Genomic DNA, 15,924 nt, shown 5'->3' with positions numbered 1-15,924 from the left:
TTTGCCAGATTTTGTTTGGAGAGGCCTCTCTCTTTGCTTGGCTTTGGCTGCCAGCGCTGGCGAGGATAGAGGAAGAATTGTTTCAGTCTCTGAATATGAAAGGTGTCCTGGTCTTTTACCCTCATCCTGTACTTCTGATAGCACGAATCTGAGAGCTTCCTTCCTGTCTGGGAAATGATATGCTAATGGCCTGCTCTTCCCTCTTCTCTCTAGTCCTGTATCACAGCTGTCTAATGAGAGCATCGGAGTATAAGTGGCTGCTGATGATGGATGCCTTCAGTTTTATCAGCTGCAAGCAACTGGCATGTGTAGCCTGAAGAAATTATCTTTTCGCTGTGGACTGAAATGATCAATCTGTCCTTGTCTGCAGACATCCCAACACAGATTTATGTTCTGCATATTTTGTTAGTATAAATATTCTCATCACATTTTTGTTTTTTAATATTCACCGTGGCTTCATCTTTCCATTATGCCTTTGCATTTCTACTCAGAAATCCACTTTTATTCCAATCATTGCTGTTCCAATAGCATACATATTTAAAACTGCTCACACAACAGCCTTTACTTCACTTTGGCTGGTCCACCATAATGGTCCAGGTTTATCTCTATTTGAACTATTTCATGCATTGCCCTAATATTTGACAACAGCTAATTACAGCTAATAACATTTCCATCCGCCTAAGCAGCATTTTGTGCTCATTGAAAATCTTAATGTAAGCTTAATATTGGGTTCAAATGTCCAAATGCTGCAGTTCCTTGAAAGATTACTTGAGGATGGCTCCAAAAGTGAGTAAATTCCCAGAAGATCTCCATTTTTAAAAGCCCAACTTTACAGCAGAAACAAACCCATTTACACCCTGGTACAACAAAAACAGTTTTGGTCTCTATAGCTAATTTCCCCATCCATGACAACTGTACTGGGGGTTAATCATATAATTCATCAGTGTGAATTATGTCAAGCCTTTAAGTGGTCACTTTGGAGGAGAGGTGGTAGCTTTCTTAGGTTGCTAGCTTCATCTCAGCTCCACTCACTCTCCACCTCTTTGCCGCTTTAGCTGGGAGCTAGGCGGAGCCAGACAATGCCAAGATGGCGGCGGCCAGAGCCTCAAAACTACACTTCACAAAACATCACGGAGGGTTCCTCCTTCTTTATATACAATCAAGGGTTGGATAGCTGTGGACCAGAGTTATTATGGCTTTGTATTTTTTAGTATTTCTTCTTTTATTGGGTTTTCATTTTTAGTTTTCACTTTAGCTTCAGCTCTTCTTCTCTTCTCAGGTAGGTGAAGAATAAATTTAAAAGATATGAACCATTTCACAAAATAAATCTTAATGCCTTCTTCACCTAATGCTAATATTGGCTTAAGTTAAATATGAATTTAATGTGTACTTAGTTAATCTCTGTAGAGCAGTGTCAACGCAGACACATTTCAAGAAGAATTGCAAATTGAGTTTAAACAAGAAGGCCCTCCAATGGCATATATTGAGAGGATAGTTTTCAGTTTCAGTTTAATGTCATCACAACCTGGATACAGGGAAATGTGGAATAGTCACACACATAAAGGGAAAGTCAGTTAAGACCATAAGAAGATTTATTTGCATAAGCACATACAACGACAGAGTGTCTCCCTGTGAAACAGCCTTTGATGAGAAGACCTTTATGAGGTTATAGTAGATAACTACTGCACCGATAAATATTGTAGAGGTCCATATTTACTGTTAGTATAATTTCTAAACAAAACACCTGCTCGATTTATTTTGTTGCGGTTTAAAACGCTGTGGAAATGAATTATGGGGCATGCGAGTAAAATATGTCACGCTTCATTAAATCCTTAAGGATCGTCTTTTAAAGAAGTCTTTGATGCTCCATCGTTCACTGAACCGACATAAATATGTCACATGTTGGAAACAGTGATATAGGCCCTTCAGTTTGACAGTTTGGTGATGTTACAGATGCGTTTCCTTAGCTATCGCTTGACGCACCATTTACTGTGTGAATAGGTGTGAATAACCTATTACACCATCTTCATGACTGGGGCACATTTGCATATGTTCTGTTCAGACTAGTGAACAAGGGAAATGTCTTAAGATTTGTCATTTTCTGTCATTTTCATCGATTATCATGATGTGAAGATGACAAAAGCCTCAAGCCTCTGAGCTGTAAAGAAATAAATGTTATTTTACAAAAACTGTTCAGCATTTATTTAGACAAACTCAAAGATGATACATTAGTGCTGACTCTTTTTTTGTCATAACAGTTGAGACAAGTGCTCTTGAAGGAAATAGGTTTCCAAAATAATATAAATTACTAATATAAATACTTTTCCCCTCTGTTTACTTGCATATTAATTTGTTTTGAGACTGTTTCCTTCTCATTTTTATGCCGCGGGACCGAAAACATTTCTCACCAGTATAATATCACCGCATGAATTTTTATGAATGTGCCACCTTCACTGGCCAGGAAACTTATATCTGTGCTGAATTTCACACAGTCATGTCGTGATAATAAAGGTCAGTGCAGCTGACAGCCTGGGAAATGTGAGGGCTGGTTTATTCAGCGATGAATAATATTCACGCTTTTAACTGTCAATAGTTGGTTTATTCTGGTGTTATGGTGTTACATCATGTTTTTAATGCTTATTCATTTTCATTTTAATATGTTTTATAGTATAACTAACAGTACATGTGCATTTATTTAACGACAAGCACACATTACGGTCTGCATAACATGCAGTCAATGCACTAATGAACGGGCATTTCCATCCTACGAACATGATCAATGTTGAATGAACACATGCACGCTATGACTCAAACTCTGGAGTTTTGTATGAGTCATAACAACTGTGGGTAGAACAACAACGGATATACAAACACCTGACGTCTTGGAGCTCCCAGTCTCAGATTAAATCTTACTGGCATGAGATAAAGCAGATGAAATGATTTTTGAGGAGGTATGAAGGGTTTCTGTGATCTGGTATTGCTTCTGCAGCTCAGATAAGCAGCTACTATCACAACAAAGATTGTCTCACCACAGCAAGAGACAAACAGAAGAAACCAGAGTGAACTACCTCAAAATATGTTCTAGTGAAGAACAATCTTAAAATTAAAGTCAGCTGGTAAAGGATTTGGCCCTGGGTGATTTATTTATACAGTAGCATTTCCTCTCATGCACTGTGTTTACATGCACACAAGAAACCAGGTTACGGGACAAATCAGATTAAAGCAGGAAATTGTTGCGCAGAGGGGAGTAAGTAAAGCTGGATAAGATAAAGGCAAATCGAACATGCAGGCATGCTTCCACCTAGGAGGGGACGGCACATTCATTTCTTTCACTTTCATTTCTTGGTGACATCAACCTCAACTTCAGCCTAAATCTATACCTAACCCGAAATTTTAACAAATCTACATTACAGGGACTGTTTGCCTCTCTGTGGAAGCCACATGTTTTTCATTCTCTTGAGCTTTACCCTAAAGTTAACTATCACAACTAAAACACCAACGTTTACCCTGACTAGACCTGATAGTAGCCCTAGGTCTAAAATGAAATCTAAATGACATGAAGATCTTTCACAATGTCCTCACTCCAAAGGCTTTAGTCCTCACAAGGATAGTCGTACAAGTACAAACACACGTGCACATGCACACTAAAGGGCGGGTGTTACAAACAGCCAATTATCTGAGGGTCTTTTTCAGTTCAACCAATCAGAGTCCAGCCTGTCTCCTATGCCGCTCCTCTTTTCTGATTCCAGGAAGCAAGCTGAGCCGTTTTAGGAGATATTTATTGAGATATACTTCCCCCTTGTGGTTGCTTTAAACATCACAGCAGCAACTAGGACGTGATCGACTTTATGAGACTCTAATAAACTTGATAGAAAGACAAACAAAAACAGATGGACGCTGCTGTTACTATTACACTGTACATTTTAATATCAATAAATGAATGAATGTGCAAACATTCAAAGCAGCATTGTGCAGCTGTTTTAGCTTATCGTGTTTTATCATAAACAGATTAAACAAAACATCTGGAAATTAATGGAAGTTTAATTTGTTACCTGACTGTTGCATTTGACTTTATAAGTTTTACATAGTGGCTGAACTGGCCTCTAAGTATGTGACGGAAAATTTATATGGTCAAAACTTATGTATTTTGGCTCTTGTTTACAGTTTGTGGATCCATAGCAAATAAACATTATAATTTTAGACTTAATTATGAATGAAATTTATATTGAAATGTTACTTCAGTAATTTTCATGAGCTGAAAAGCTAGCAGCATATAATTATATTATACTACTGATTATTTATAAAATCTTACATTAGCTGTCAGGTAAATGTAGTGGAGCCTGAAGCAGCTTGCAAATTGCAAAGTTAATAGAAGTAAATGGCACGAAAATGGAAATGGTATGTTAGTCTAAACAGTTACACAAAGAGAAATTAGATTTCACCATTGATTTGCTTTGGTTATATGTCAACGCACAATAAAATTTGTCTCCATTTAAGGGTGAGATTAACACGTGAGACGTTTTTTTTTCTTCCTCTGCTGTATTGAGCTGCTGCCACAGACAGACGGCAGTGAGCGACCATGTGCTCAGGAGACCTCATTCAATTAGTGCTGCTGCTGTTGTGGTGCTTGCTGCTGGTTTGTCTACCCCGCCCACCTGCCTGTCCTATAAAACCGCTGTCGGCCTGGAGCTGAGGCACAACTGCAGCTTGTTTCGACTCACATGGAGCTCAGAGGACCGGCACAGCTGCTTCTTTGAGAATGGACGCCAACATTGTTGTCATGGGGACGGAGAGTGTTGGGAAATCAGGTAAAAACCAAACATCTTTACAAGAGATATGAGGTTTTATATGTGTGTTTCTGTTGCATGTCTTGAATTAAAGCTTGTTGTTTTCCAGCGTTGACTGTGCGCCTCTTAACTCGGAGATTCATTGGGGAGTATGGAGATATTGGTAAGTCTGTCCTGCTATCTAAATGTGGTGCTGCCTTTATAATGAGTGTGACTTCCCCTTAACATTTTTATTTGTTTGTTTATTTTTCTTGCAGAATCCATCTACAGTCACAATTTTATATTAGATGGAAGGGAGATCACTCTTAACATTTGGGATTCGCCTTATTCTGAGGTAAGGACACACATATAAAGAACCAGAACAATGATGTGGTTTCACTCTGCTGACATGCTGTACTGTACTCTGTCACACTCATATCCTTTAATATAAGTTACTCCATTAAAATAACCTGCAGTAAAAGAAGTAAAAGTGTACTGAAAGTATAAGAAGTAAAAGTAATTTTATCCACTTTTTATGCAGTAAAGGTCAGTCAGTAGTAAAGGTAAAACTTACTTATATGTGTATGTCAGTAAAGTACTCGAGTTAATGTCCTTTAGTTCATTTGAAAAACTCACTGATGAACTTAAATGTCTCATTTTACAGGACTTGTCTGTGAAGTCGTCGCTCTTTGAGAAGAAGGTTCGGTGGGCAGACGGCTATATTCTGGTCTACAGCATCTGCGACAGGGCCAGTTTCAACAGCGTCAGCCGGCTCATTCAGACCATCAAGTCCACCAGAGACTACCTAAGTGCAGATAAAACGCCCATAGTGATTGTGGGTAACAAGAGGGACCTGCACCACAGACGGACAGTGCTGAGTGAGGAGGGCCGGCTGCTGGCTCTCAACACAGACTGCCACTTCTACGAGGTGTCGGCCGCCGAGAACTACCACAGCGTGCTCATGGTGTTTCACGGCCTGGTGGACAGGATGAAGGACGCCAAGCTGACACCGAAGAGGCCTCTGGGGTTCAAGGGCATTGTGAAAAGCATGTCTGCGGTGTTTGCCAGGAGACGGACAGACTCGTTATAGTAAGACCGTCACAGAAGAGGAAGGAGTTGTCTGTGGACGGGCAAAAGAGACTTCATGTGTTGTGTGCAAGTGACTGGATGGGTACTTCTACGTCTGTCTGTGAAATATAACCAGATGTGTCGTATCACTGAGTCAAAGGTTCTCGAGGCAGAGACAATACAGAGGCAGAAGCTGCTTTTACTCTGACTAGCATAAGGACTTTAAAGAAGAAAAAGCCATAAAGCTTCAGGAAACATGGACACAAGACAATGTCTCAGAGGTTACACATGTTTCATGCACTTCAAGCTACGCAAGACTAGTAAAATTACACAAAGTAATTTCCTTCTTTATACACACACTTGACATGTAAAATACAGTGCAAAACAATGTATGCATTATGTTTAAGCTATGTACATTTGTTATGTTTTACCAGGCTTGGAAAGAGTTCTATGCACAAATTAAATGCCTTTATTTATCATGCATATGCCAAAGATCAGAGGTCTTACGAAGGACAAAACCACAAGTGAAACTTATATAATGTGGAGAAAAGGTGACCACAAAGTGTCCCGCTAAATCCTTGAAAGTGAAACATAAGCATTTCTATTTATTCTGAAGTCTAAACACTGTAAAACAAAAGGAAAAGTTTTGTATATTTATGAGCCCTCCTTGACCGCATGTCCGAATTGTTCGTATGAACAACTGTTTGTATGAACTTTGACAGGTTTCAAGGTTTTAAATAAAGCAGGTGAAGAAATTTATTTTAGCTGTGCTTATTCTTAACTTAAACTTTTTGCTTTTCAGTGACGTAACTATTGACGCCCGCCATACTTCTACCCCAAAGTGACGATAAAGATTCGACAAATGAGTCATAATCTGTAAAAGACGAAAGAGTTTTGCTTAGAGGTGAAGCTAAAAGGCCTGAACCCAAATCAGAATAAAGGATTCAGTGCATCATTCTGCTGTTGCTGCTGTGCTTTCAGCAACATTGATTCCACTAATGTATTTTTTTTTAAGTTAAGTTATTTATATAGAGCCAATAAGAGTCACATTTGTCTCAAAATGTTTTACAGAACCCAGAGCCTGCATGGAGCGAAGGAATGCAGGAAAAAAAAATGCTTTTTAAAAGGAAGAAACCTTGAGCAGAACCGAGAACATATGGGGGATCCTTCTGCTTGAGGCCAGCAATTTATCACACATTAATCTCACACTGCGTTGACTTTATTACCATAATTATTGCTCTAATGCCATTGGGCTTGGTAACGACTTTTCTCAAGTATCTGGAAAAGATTGCTGAGTAGCATCCTAATTTGTAGAAATATGTGTGGAAATATTTATGTCGTCACATTAAAAATGCTCTTCTGTCAGCAGTTACACACTTCTTTGTGTGCAGTGGATTGCTAACTGAGTGCTTTTAATGTATTGTTTCAGATATAACAATTTGCAAAGCGATAGGGATGTTTTGAAGCACTGAACATTTCTACTGAATCCATGCAAAATGATCAAATTATGTTGCTTCAACTTTTACTTTTACTTCTTCACCGCTCTTTTCTTGAGATTAAATCATGCAAGGTCTTCACACCCATTCTCTTTCTGCAAATTCCACTTTGCAAGTAGGAGACCATTTACCCAGAAAAAAAAATTCCATTTAATTTGTTTCTGACCTGTTCCAGTAAACTTGGTCTGACCCCCCGAGATTAGGCAACAGAAACAGTAAGCTCCTCTTTCCCTCCCTTTAGCCTGTGTCGTTAGGTGTCATGAAGATGTCCATCTATGTGGCTATTAAAGCATCAGCAAAGGAGGGCAAATGGCAGGTAAGCCGGTGCCGCTCGCCCTCTTCTTCTATTCTTCCGTGTGACGACTCTGACAGGAACAAGGCAAAGGTTAACAAAGCAAGGCTGGGGCAGTCTGGCCCCCGCGGGTCCTCGTCACAGTCTCCGACCCCTCTGGGTCTTCACAACGGGACCAGGACCGCACAGCAGCCTGCCAAAGATGTTTTACCTGTTAGAGCTGCTTTCTGCTTTACTGGAGCTGAAATGATCCGTCTCCGCGAGCCGCCACAGTGACATGGACACTGACAGGGAGGCTAAATGACATGAGTAGTCTGGCATTTAGTCATTTGCAAAAAGCTGCCAAAAAGGAACTTCACAAGCACTTTATACCATCAAAGGCTTTTTATCTAAATAAATAAACTGTATCCCTTGTATCCCGCAGAAGGGAAACTTGTGATTCATCAATCCATTCATAAAGGAGCCCACTTGGTGGAGCACACACCACCTCCTGGTTCCCAGATGAGTAGTTTGAGGGATTATGTGCCTTGCTCAGGGGCACATTATCCGTGTTAGCTTCTCTATTAGTCCACGAGCCAACTGGCCCAGGTGAGTCACAATAAACTGCATGGCCAAACATCCCTACAGCTTTTACACTGAAAGCTCCATTAAAAAAAAAACAAAAAAACAAAAAAACAAAAACAGGCTTCCTCCTCAGGGCCTGGGAGGTGTTTTGGAAAGGATCTGGTGATGGGCCAGTCCTGATGGTCTTTATTTCCTCATTTCATGTTCGTTAACATAAATTTTCATATTTAATATTATACCGTTTAGCTTATTTGTTTTCTTTCTATTTATGTGTGCGTTTGTGTGTGCATATCACACAAATCATCCATATCAATGATTCATATCCATACCATAATAATCACCACTTTCATATCATGCCATATATGCCACATATTATTATACTATGCTATTACCGCTGTATCTACCACAAATTCACAATGTTCCTGTAAGTGCTTCACTTTTTAAAGAAAGTGCACATGCCTTTGTGGCTTACAAAGAAAATGGGCCGATTGTGATTTATCCTCATATTGCACCCTTTTTAATAAAATGGTATTAAGTGATTTCAGTACACTGAAGGAATATCTAGTTTAAATAACAGTGAGAGTCCTTCAAGTACGGCATTACTTAAATAGTTTTATGAAAGAAAGCCAAAAAGGAGCAGATCTTGGCTTCAAAATAATCTCGAGATGGTACAAAGGGCTACAAGAAGCAAAGAACAGCATTATGTATATAATTGTATAGCTCTTTTTCAGAAGAATCGTGGGCAAAATCTTGTGAATTTTGATGGAAAATAACTTGTTCAGCTTCATGGAGAATGTCTTTTTGGAAATGTGTAAGTTGGTTTTCTTCATCACCCCTGTTCAGAAGTCTCATCCTTCAGAAGTTACTTTTAATCGAATTTGACTTTAGACAGAATCGCTTTCTCCATGAAGTTGCAGGAAACAAATTGTTATGAAATTTGGAGGAAGTGGGAGAAATATATTAACCCCGGACGGTATATAAACGTGTATATGGTACCAGTATTTTCAGTGAACATCCACTGTTTGTTGACTGGATCTGTCCCTGCAAACAGCAATGAAGTTACAGTCCCTGCCAATTTTGAAATAAACACATTACACACATGGGTACAGTTCAGACAACTGGGTTTAGTTCAATATTTAATGTTCCTTAAACAAAGTCAGAATAGGAAGAGCTTTATGTCTTGGCACATTACCCGCTTTTAACTCACTGGAAAATAGATGCTGTGATCCACAGTAATGATTACAACCTGCATTCAAACAGACCCCCGGGGGCCAGAAACCAACCTTCACGTCATAATACCCCACTCCAACTTGTGCCACTGACCTTTGGCCAACGTTGCTCACACCAGAGTCTCAACAGACTCTCAGCATGTTGTAACAGCAACTGTGATTTATTACAGCAGGAAGTTTGTTTTTATACCTAGACGTTTCAGGCTTGGAGATCGTGCCACGGAGACCATGCTACTGTGCAACCGCAGGTCCAAGGTTTGAGGAGGTGCTCTGAGACATCCTCCTGCACACCACTGATACCGACCTGCAGACTGAGTGCATTTGGCCTGTCTTCTATTATAAATGAACCCCGAGACTCCAGCAGCATGTGCTGACGTTCTCAGTTCTCAGTACTCGGGCACTGCCACGTGTTTTAAAAAAAATGCTCTATGACGCTATTGTGACTCTTGCCTTTTAGCATTTTTGTCAAACAGTAACTAAACCACTGGACCCTGAGTGAAGTTACACATCTCCCTCTGTGGAAGAAAATTAAGTAAGGTTAAAGTTTCTGAAACTAAACGTGTGACTTGTAATCTTCCTATTTTTAGATGTTTTTTTTTTCCCCCACCATGCTTTTTCTCAGTCTGTCTGGCAGCAAATTTATAGAGACATAACTAATCAATGCAGTGACACAATGTAATTTTCTTTTACTTTATTGAACACAAACAGGCCTTATTTCATTACTGGGAAGGCAGCGTGTGTGTGGGCAAGGAGGTCTGAAAGTTCAAAGCCCTGGTAAACAAAGAAATCAAATCCTCGATGGGAGGAGTTGGACGTAGCTGTGAGTGTATAAATTCTTCATGAAGAAGAATGAATGAATGTCTCTGTTTTGCTAAATCACTGTTCATCTGTTTATATTCACATCAGAATGGCTAAAAAAAAGGATTGACCATTTAAAACATTTAATGTGTTTAAAGGCAGCTGGACCACATCTAAAAAGGTGGTCATCTTTTTAACATAACTTGTTTGGTCTATATTTCTCCTTCAAAATCTGATTGAGCTACTGTTTATGTTGAAATACAAGCATCAGCTAGCTCATGGCTAATTAACTTTAGCCTTTTGCTTGCTATGTCTCACTTACATTAACTAGATGACTGTGTCTCTGATAGATGTTTCATTAAATATGTGTGATATAATGGATAGAATAAGACAGTTTTGAACACATATGTCGCTTTGGTTTTGTAGGACAATGCTGACTCACTATAGGGAAAAGGCAATCCTCAGTAGTTTATCACATAACACCATGAACTTAATACCCACTGTTTCTGTTGAGTCACACATGGACTCTTAACTTGTGGCATTGCAGCCCGACAGTGACTTTCAATTTCCTAATAAAAGATTTACACAGGGGGTCTGGAATGTGTGGACTGTAAAACAAACTCAAGTTCTCAATGAGCTTTTTCACTAAACAGATTATTAAACAAACAATGTGTTAACTGTTCAAAAATGTCAACTATCCCTGTACGTGTGCCCTTTTGCCTTTGCTAAGCTCTCCTGCAAAGACTTAAGGACCCCCTGCAGCGCTGCGCTGCTCAGCAGCTTTCTAAACTTGATGCGTACATGCAGTAATTCAACCCCCCCAGTGGTGAAAGTAGTAAAGTTCAAAGTTCAGTAGCACTTGTTTTTTTTGTTTTTTTGACATGTTAAGATTTAATGGCTTATCTCACTGCTCCTCAAGACCATTACTCATTCAAAACCTAGTGCACACAAACAGGTTTTACATACAGGCTGTAAGGTATTTTCTTTTCATTTGTCTTGAAACTGTCAGCAAGATGACAAGGCAGAGTTTGATTTTGACAAGTTGCCTGATGTGTACGATAGGCCTTTAAGAATAATGAGTGTCAGAGTACAGGCCTAGCAGGCTTACCTGTCAGCACGTTGACGTGGACATGGTAGCAGGTTACTTTACATTTGTTACAGGAAGAACATGTCTGATTTCCCACAAGTCTTGTTGGTTTTGAGGCAGTCCCTAACCACTATAAGTAATCTTTCTGTTTCATATTTATTGTCACCACTAAAGTTGGTGCAGTAATCTACTATATAGGAACAATTAGACTTAATGTGAATGAAAAGCATTTTAATTTATCACGTTTTTTCTCTCCCTCTAGATGATAATTAGATGGTAAAATAAACAACCTATCTGTGGATTCAGTGTCTAAATGCATCATAACTTACATTATCCTGCAGATTAAGAAAGCACTGGAGCCTTTAATAACCAGATTCTCCACAGAGAGCATCCTAGTCATGCCTGGAGGACAGGAGTGATAATTCTTTGATCTAATATAAAATGGGTGATTGAGTTGGGAGAACGCTTCCCCTCACATGAAGGGTTCACGTGGAGGGGAAGTGAGACAGAGTTTTCGCACGTGAGCCAGAAAATGAAATCAGGCAGGGGCTTTGAGTGACTCACTGCACCCTTATGGTAAACAGGAAGTGGAAGTGTTCCTCTGCAGCGGACGATGCCTGTTGTTACTAGCTACAGTAAAGTACAGTATACGAGGTTGTCTACACAAGGTTGCATTAAATATGTTTTAATTATAAACCACATTAGTTAATCTAATAATAATATTAACTAATAATACAATAAATTGACATTTGTGAATTAAACTGACAGCGCTCTCAAATTACGTCATATGAAGCTACAGTTAGTTATTCCTACAAGCAACTCTACAGTTAATTGATAACTATGTCACAATGCCTTCTTTCAGTGGATGTTATTTGTATTTGTTGCACAGGTACAGTGACTTCCTGTTGTCCAAGAAACCAGTATTTACAGTAACATTTCTCTTAAAAGTTACATAGCACTCAAACCTCAGCTAGACTGCTTCATCACAACTCTGCAAGTGTCTGTTTGGATCAGATTTGGATCATAACAACACAAACAGACCCACAACCAGAACCACACAAACTTATGGGGAAGTTGTCGCTCAACAGACGGAGCTGGTTGTGCAACTCCAAACGATGAGGTGGCAAATCAGTTATGTTTTTTTTTTTTTTTTTTTTTTTTTTTAAATAGATTTCAGGCAAGACACTTTCTGGTAATATTCAAATAATTGTGTCTCTTCATTGGCAGCTCAGTTTTAATCTGGGAAAATTGAATTTCTTTTTAACAATGGAACATTTTATGAGAAACATTTACAGAAGAGAAATAATTAATTTCCAGTTCACGATCAATGAAAGCAATCATGTTAGGTTTGTTAAACAGATACTTCAGTTGAATCGGAGACTGGATTATTTGATTCTTTGCTGCTGAAATCCCATTTTCATCCTCAGAAGTGTTAGTAACAAGCTTATTTATGTTATTTCTGCCAGGATCTATCATCTAACACTGAACTTGCTCATCTAATTTTACATAATTTACTTTTCATAGATTAAATGCTTCACACAGCATGCGTATGAGATGTCTTCTTAGTATGCGTACAAACTTTAAGAGCTTTGGCCGACTGCCTAGCTCACCTTATACTGCAGGGGTCCAGTGTTGTGTAACAGCCCTTTTGTCTGATATTGGTCCCCTGAATTATGCTGCAAAAAGGGGGAGTTGCAGAGAATGTGAGTTGAACGTAAAGAATGCTACTGATTGCATTTCCAAGGAAATTCTCTGAGAGCCGCATCCGGGGTCACGCAGCCAGACGTCCACTGCTGGGTCAGACATTATGTACAACCTGAGCGTCCTCTGCAGGATTACAGGTAAATATGTAGCTGTAATGCATTTATTTTTTTTGGTCATATGACCTTAGTCAACTAGTTAGTAAAGCAATATAAGACAGGCATTCATTTGAGAGATGTAGTTATCTTTCTGCTATTTGTTTTGTCAGATTTTTCAAGTTACTACCACTACCCTAGTGTTTCATGCAGTACACTTTACGTCCTGCCTCTTTTTTTTTTTTCCTTTCTGTTATTCATTCGGTAGTCACCTGTGTCTCGTGTTGCCTTCAAGTGGGGTTGGGTTGCCATGTTCACGAGAAACATTGCCCTCTAGTGGTATCACAACCTTGTACCTAGAAATTTTCAACAGTAAAAGTACACAGTATAGTATAGTTTGGTGAGTTAATATATTCAAATTTTAGTCGTAGCTACAGAGTTTACTAGGTAGTTTATATTTCCTACATTAAGTTACACAGCTGTTAGTTTGCTAAACTGTTAGCCTCTGTAGCTTCTAGATGCTAACATTTTACCACAGCCAATGTTAATGTTACCTGTGCTTTCAACTGGAACTTGTAACCATGTGAAGTTTTGTTCACAAAATAAGTAATGTTCAAACTGTAATATTAGCAATAAAATGTGTGAACACTGCTGCTAAGCAACTGCTAAAAGCCACAGAGACTAACAGTTTGACAAGCTAACAATCAGGTGACTTGGAATGAAAAGGCTTGCTGCTAGCTTGCCTGAACCTTTGTCTTTTCCTCATTACCTTTTGGGATTATTCTTGTTTTCTCTTGTTGAATTACACTTTTTTTTTTTTGGCCAGGGAGTGTATTTTTTGTTGATGTTTGAACTTAAACAGCAGCGCCATTAATTGTACAACACTGGTAAATGTTATTCAAGTTAATTTTCATTCCCTGCCTCATTCCCTTTGTGTCTTGCATTTGGGTCCTCTTCTGACCAAACCAAATTAATTGCATTATTACGGCAAAGCACCGTTTTCTAATCTAGAAATACATGTTCAGCTTATTAAAAGGCTATCAAATCGAAAGAGCCACAATCACACTCTGGGGCACTTTACGCTGCATGTTTTTGGTCTGTGAGGAGAAAATAAATCACCCTGAGGAAGCCCACACAACTACAGGAATTGCAGAATAGAAAATGATCATGCAGTAAAACCATAGTTATAATTCAAAACACTATTTTACTATAATATGTGGCCCAACAGTCATCCTTGGGGAACACCACTTTAAGCTGAGTGTGGGTTAAATGAAGTACTGTAATTCACTGCCGAATTTTTCCACTGAATGCAATTTAATAAATTTCAGGACTCATCAGCGAGACAAAACAAATTGTCACAGTGAAGGAGCCAAATTGCAATCAGCAATGTAAAAGGCAGTTAATGTCTGACAGATTTGGGAGACAGCAGCCACCTCTGTGTCAGGAGAGATGAGGTATTCATCAGTCATCATGAGCAGGGCTGTGGTAAACTCTAAAACCTTAATTAATATTTCTTAAAAATGAACAGCTGTAAAGAAAACATAGTGTAAAGAATTGTGATGAGATGGCAAAGTGCTTCAGTGTCTCAATGTGACCATTAGAGAAATTGTGCAAACTGAGGCTTTGTTATGTAAAATGATCAAATGCGTTGCCAAAATGGGACAGAATTATTATGAATTTGTAATAAAGGAGAAAAAAAAAGCAATGTGATTCATAGTAAATTTTGGTTATTGCTGTGCAGGAATTATATGAGGTCTTGTAGAATACGAGAGGATGGACACCAATTACAACCAAACGCTGTTAGTTTAGCTTAACATAAACACAGGAAATGAGGAAAATAACAAGCCTGGCTCTCTACAAATGTAACTAAATTTGCCTGCCAGCACCACCGAAGCTTACAAATTAAAAATATCATCTGTATCTTGCCTAATGTGTAAAATCATAGAGAAAAGGAAAGAGTGAAATGAACCATTTACCAGCGCAAGGCCAGCTGTTTCCCTCTGTGTCAAGCCTTAATGCTCAGCTAATGGAAGTTAACATTTTCTAATGCAACATTTTACCCCAAATATCAAAATATTCTTTGAAATAGTCTTTTGGATCATAATGCAAACCATAACTGTTTTGGTGGGCTCATGTTAATGCTGATGAACAACCTCCACCCAAAAAACCTAATCTGAACAATCAAACCTATTATATATGTATACACAGCATACTGCGGCACTTCCAGTGATGCAAACAGAAATTAATATGACACAAGACAGGTGTGCGAGCAGTTCCCTTAATTCCAGTCTGTGTGCCTGAGCGAACTGATTGTCATCTGATTTTAAGCTTCACTGCGCTGGATGCTGTACAGAGTTTTCTGAAGCCACTCATAATATCAACAGGTAGAATGATGAGAAAAAAACAATCAGCTGCTGAATGGGAAAAATAAAAGTGTAAATTATGCCAAGGTTTTATATACGTATAAATTTCCTTTGTGTTTTATGGTGTTTTATGGTAACCTGTTTAATAATATACTGGAGTTACTGGCTGCACAAATCGATTTCTGGCCATGACCACAGGAGGGCAGCTTTGTCCAAAAAACAGTCCAGATCCTCTGAATGAACGCTCTCCGTCGGTGCATGTATTCTTTTCTGTCCGTCTGGTTGTTTGTGTAAGACAGATAACCCAACATAAATCTAATCTGTCGATATGAACAGAATTCATAAGTTATAACACTGTCAGTCAGTGTTTGTACAGTCTGAAGGAAATGAGCTGCACATGTATTTGGATTAGAACTGCATCGTGTGTGGCGGCATGCTTGGCTTCAGTGAAGGATTACTAAAAGC

At 38.9% G+C, this 15,924-nt stretch overlaps 1 protein-coding gene across 1 annotated transcript; it reads left to right on the top strand.

Moving 5' to 3' along the window:
* Positions 1-4,366: 4,366 nt before the first annotated feature.
* On the top strand, positions 4,367-5,856 carry LOC311496073 (ras-related and estrogen-regulated growth inhibitor-like protein; the record flags this gene model as incomplete). The annotated part of the gene is made up of 4 exons (XM_084555813.1): positions 4,367-4,808; positions 4,897-4,950; positions 5,045-5,121; positions 5,431-5,856. The coding sequence occupies exons 1-4, from the start codon at positions 4,760-4,762 to the stop codon at positions 5,854-5,856; spliced, it is 606 nt and encodes a 201-aa protein (XP_084411939.1). The 5' UTR covers positions 4,367-4,759.
* Between the last annotated feature and the right edge of the window lie 10,068 nt (positions 5,857-15,924).

Source organism: Chelon labrosus (genome assembly GCF_963514085.1).
Source record: "Chelon labrosus genome assembly, chromosome: 11".
NCBI classification, from domain to species: domain Eukaryota; kingdom Metazoa; phylum Chordata; class Actinopteri; order Mugiliformes; family Mugilidae; genus Chelon; species Chelon labrosus.
This window is presented reverse-complemented; position numbering and strand designations above follow the sequence as displayed.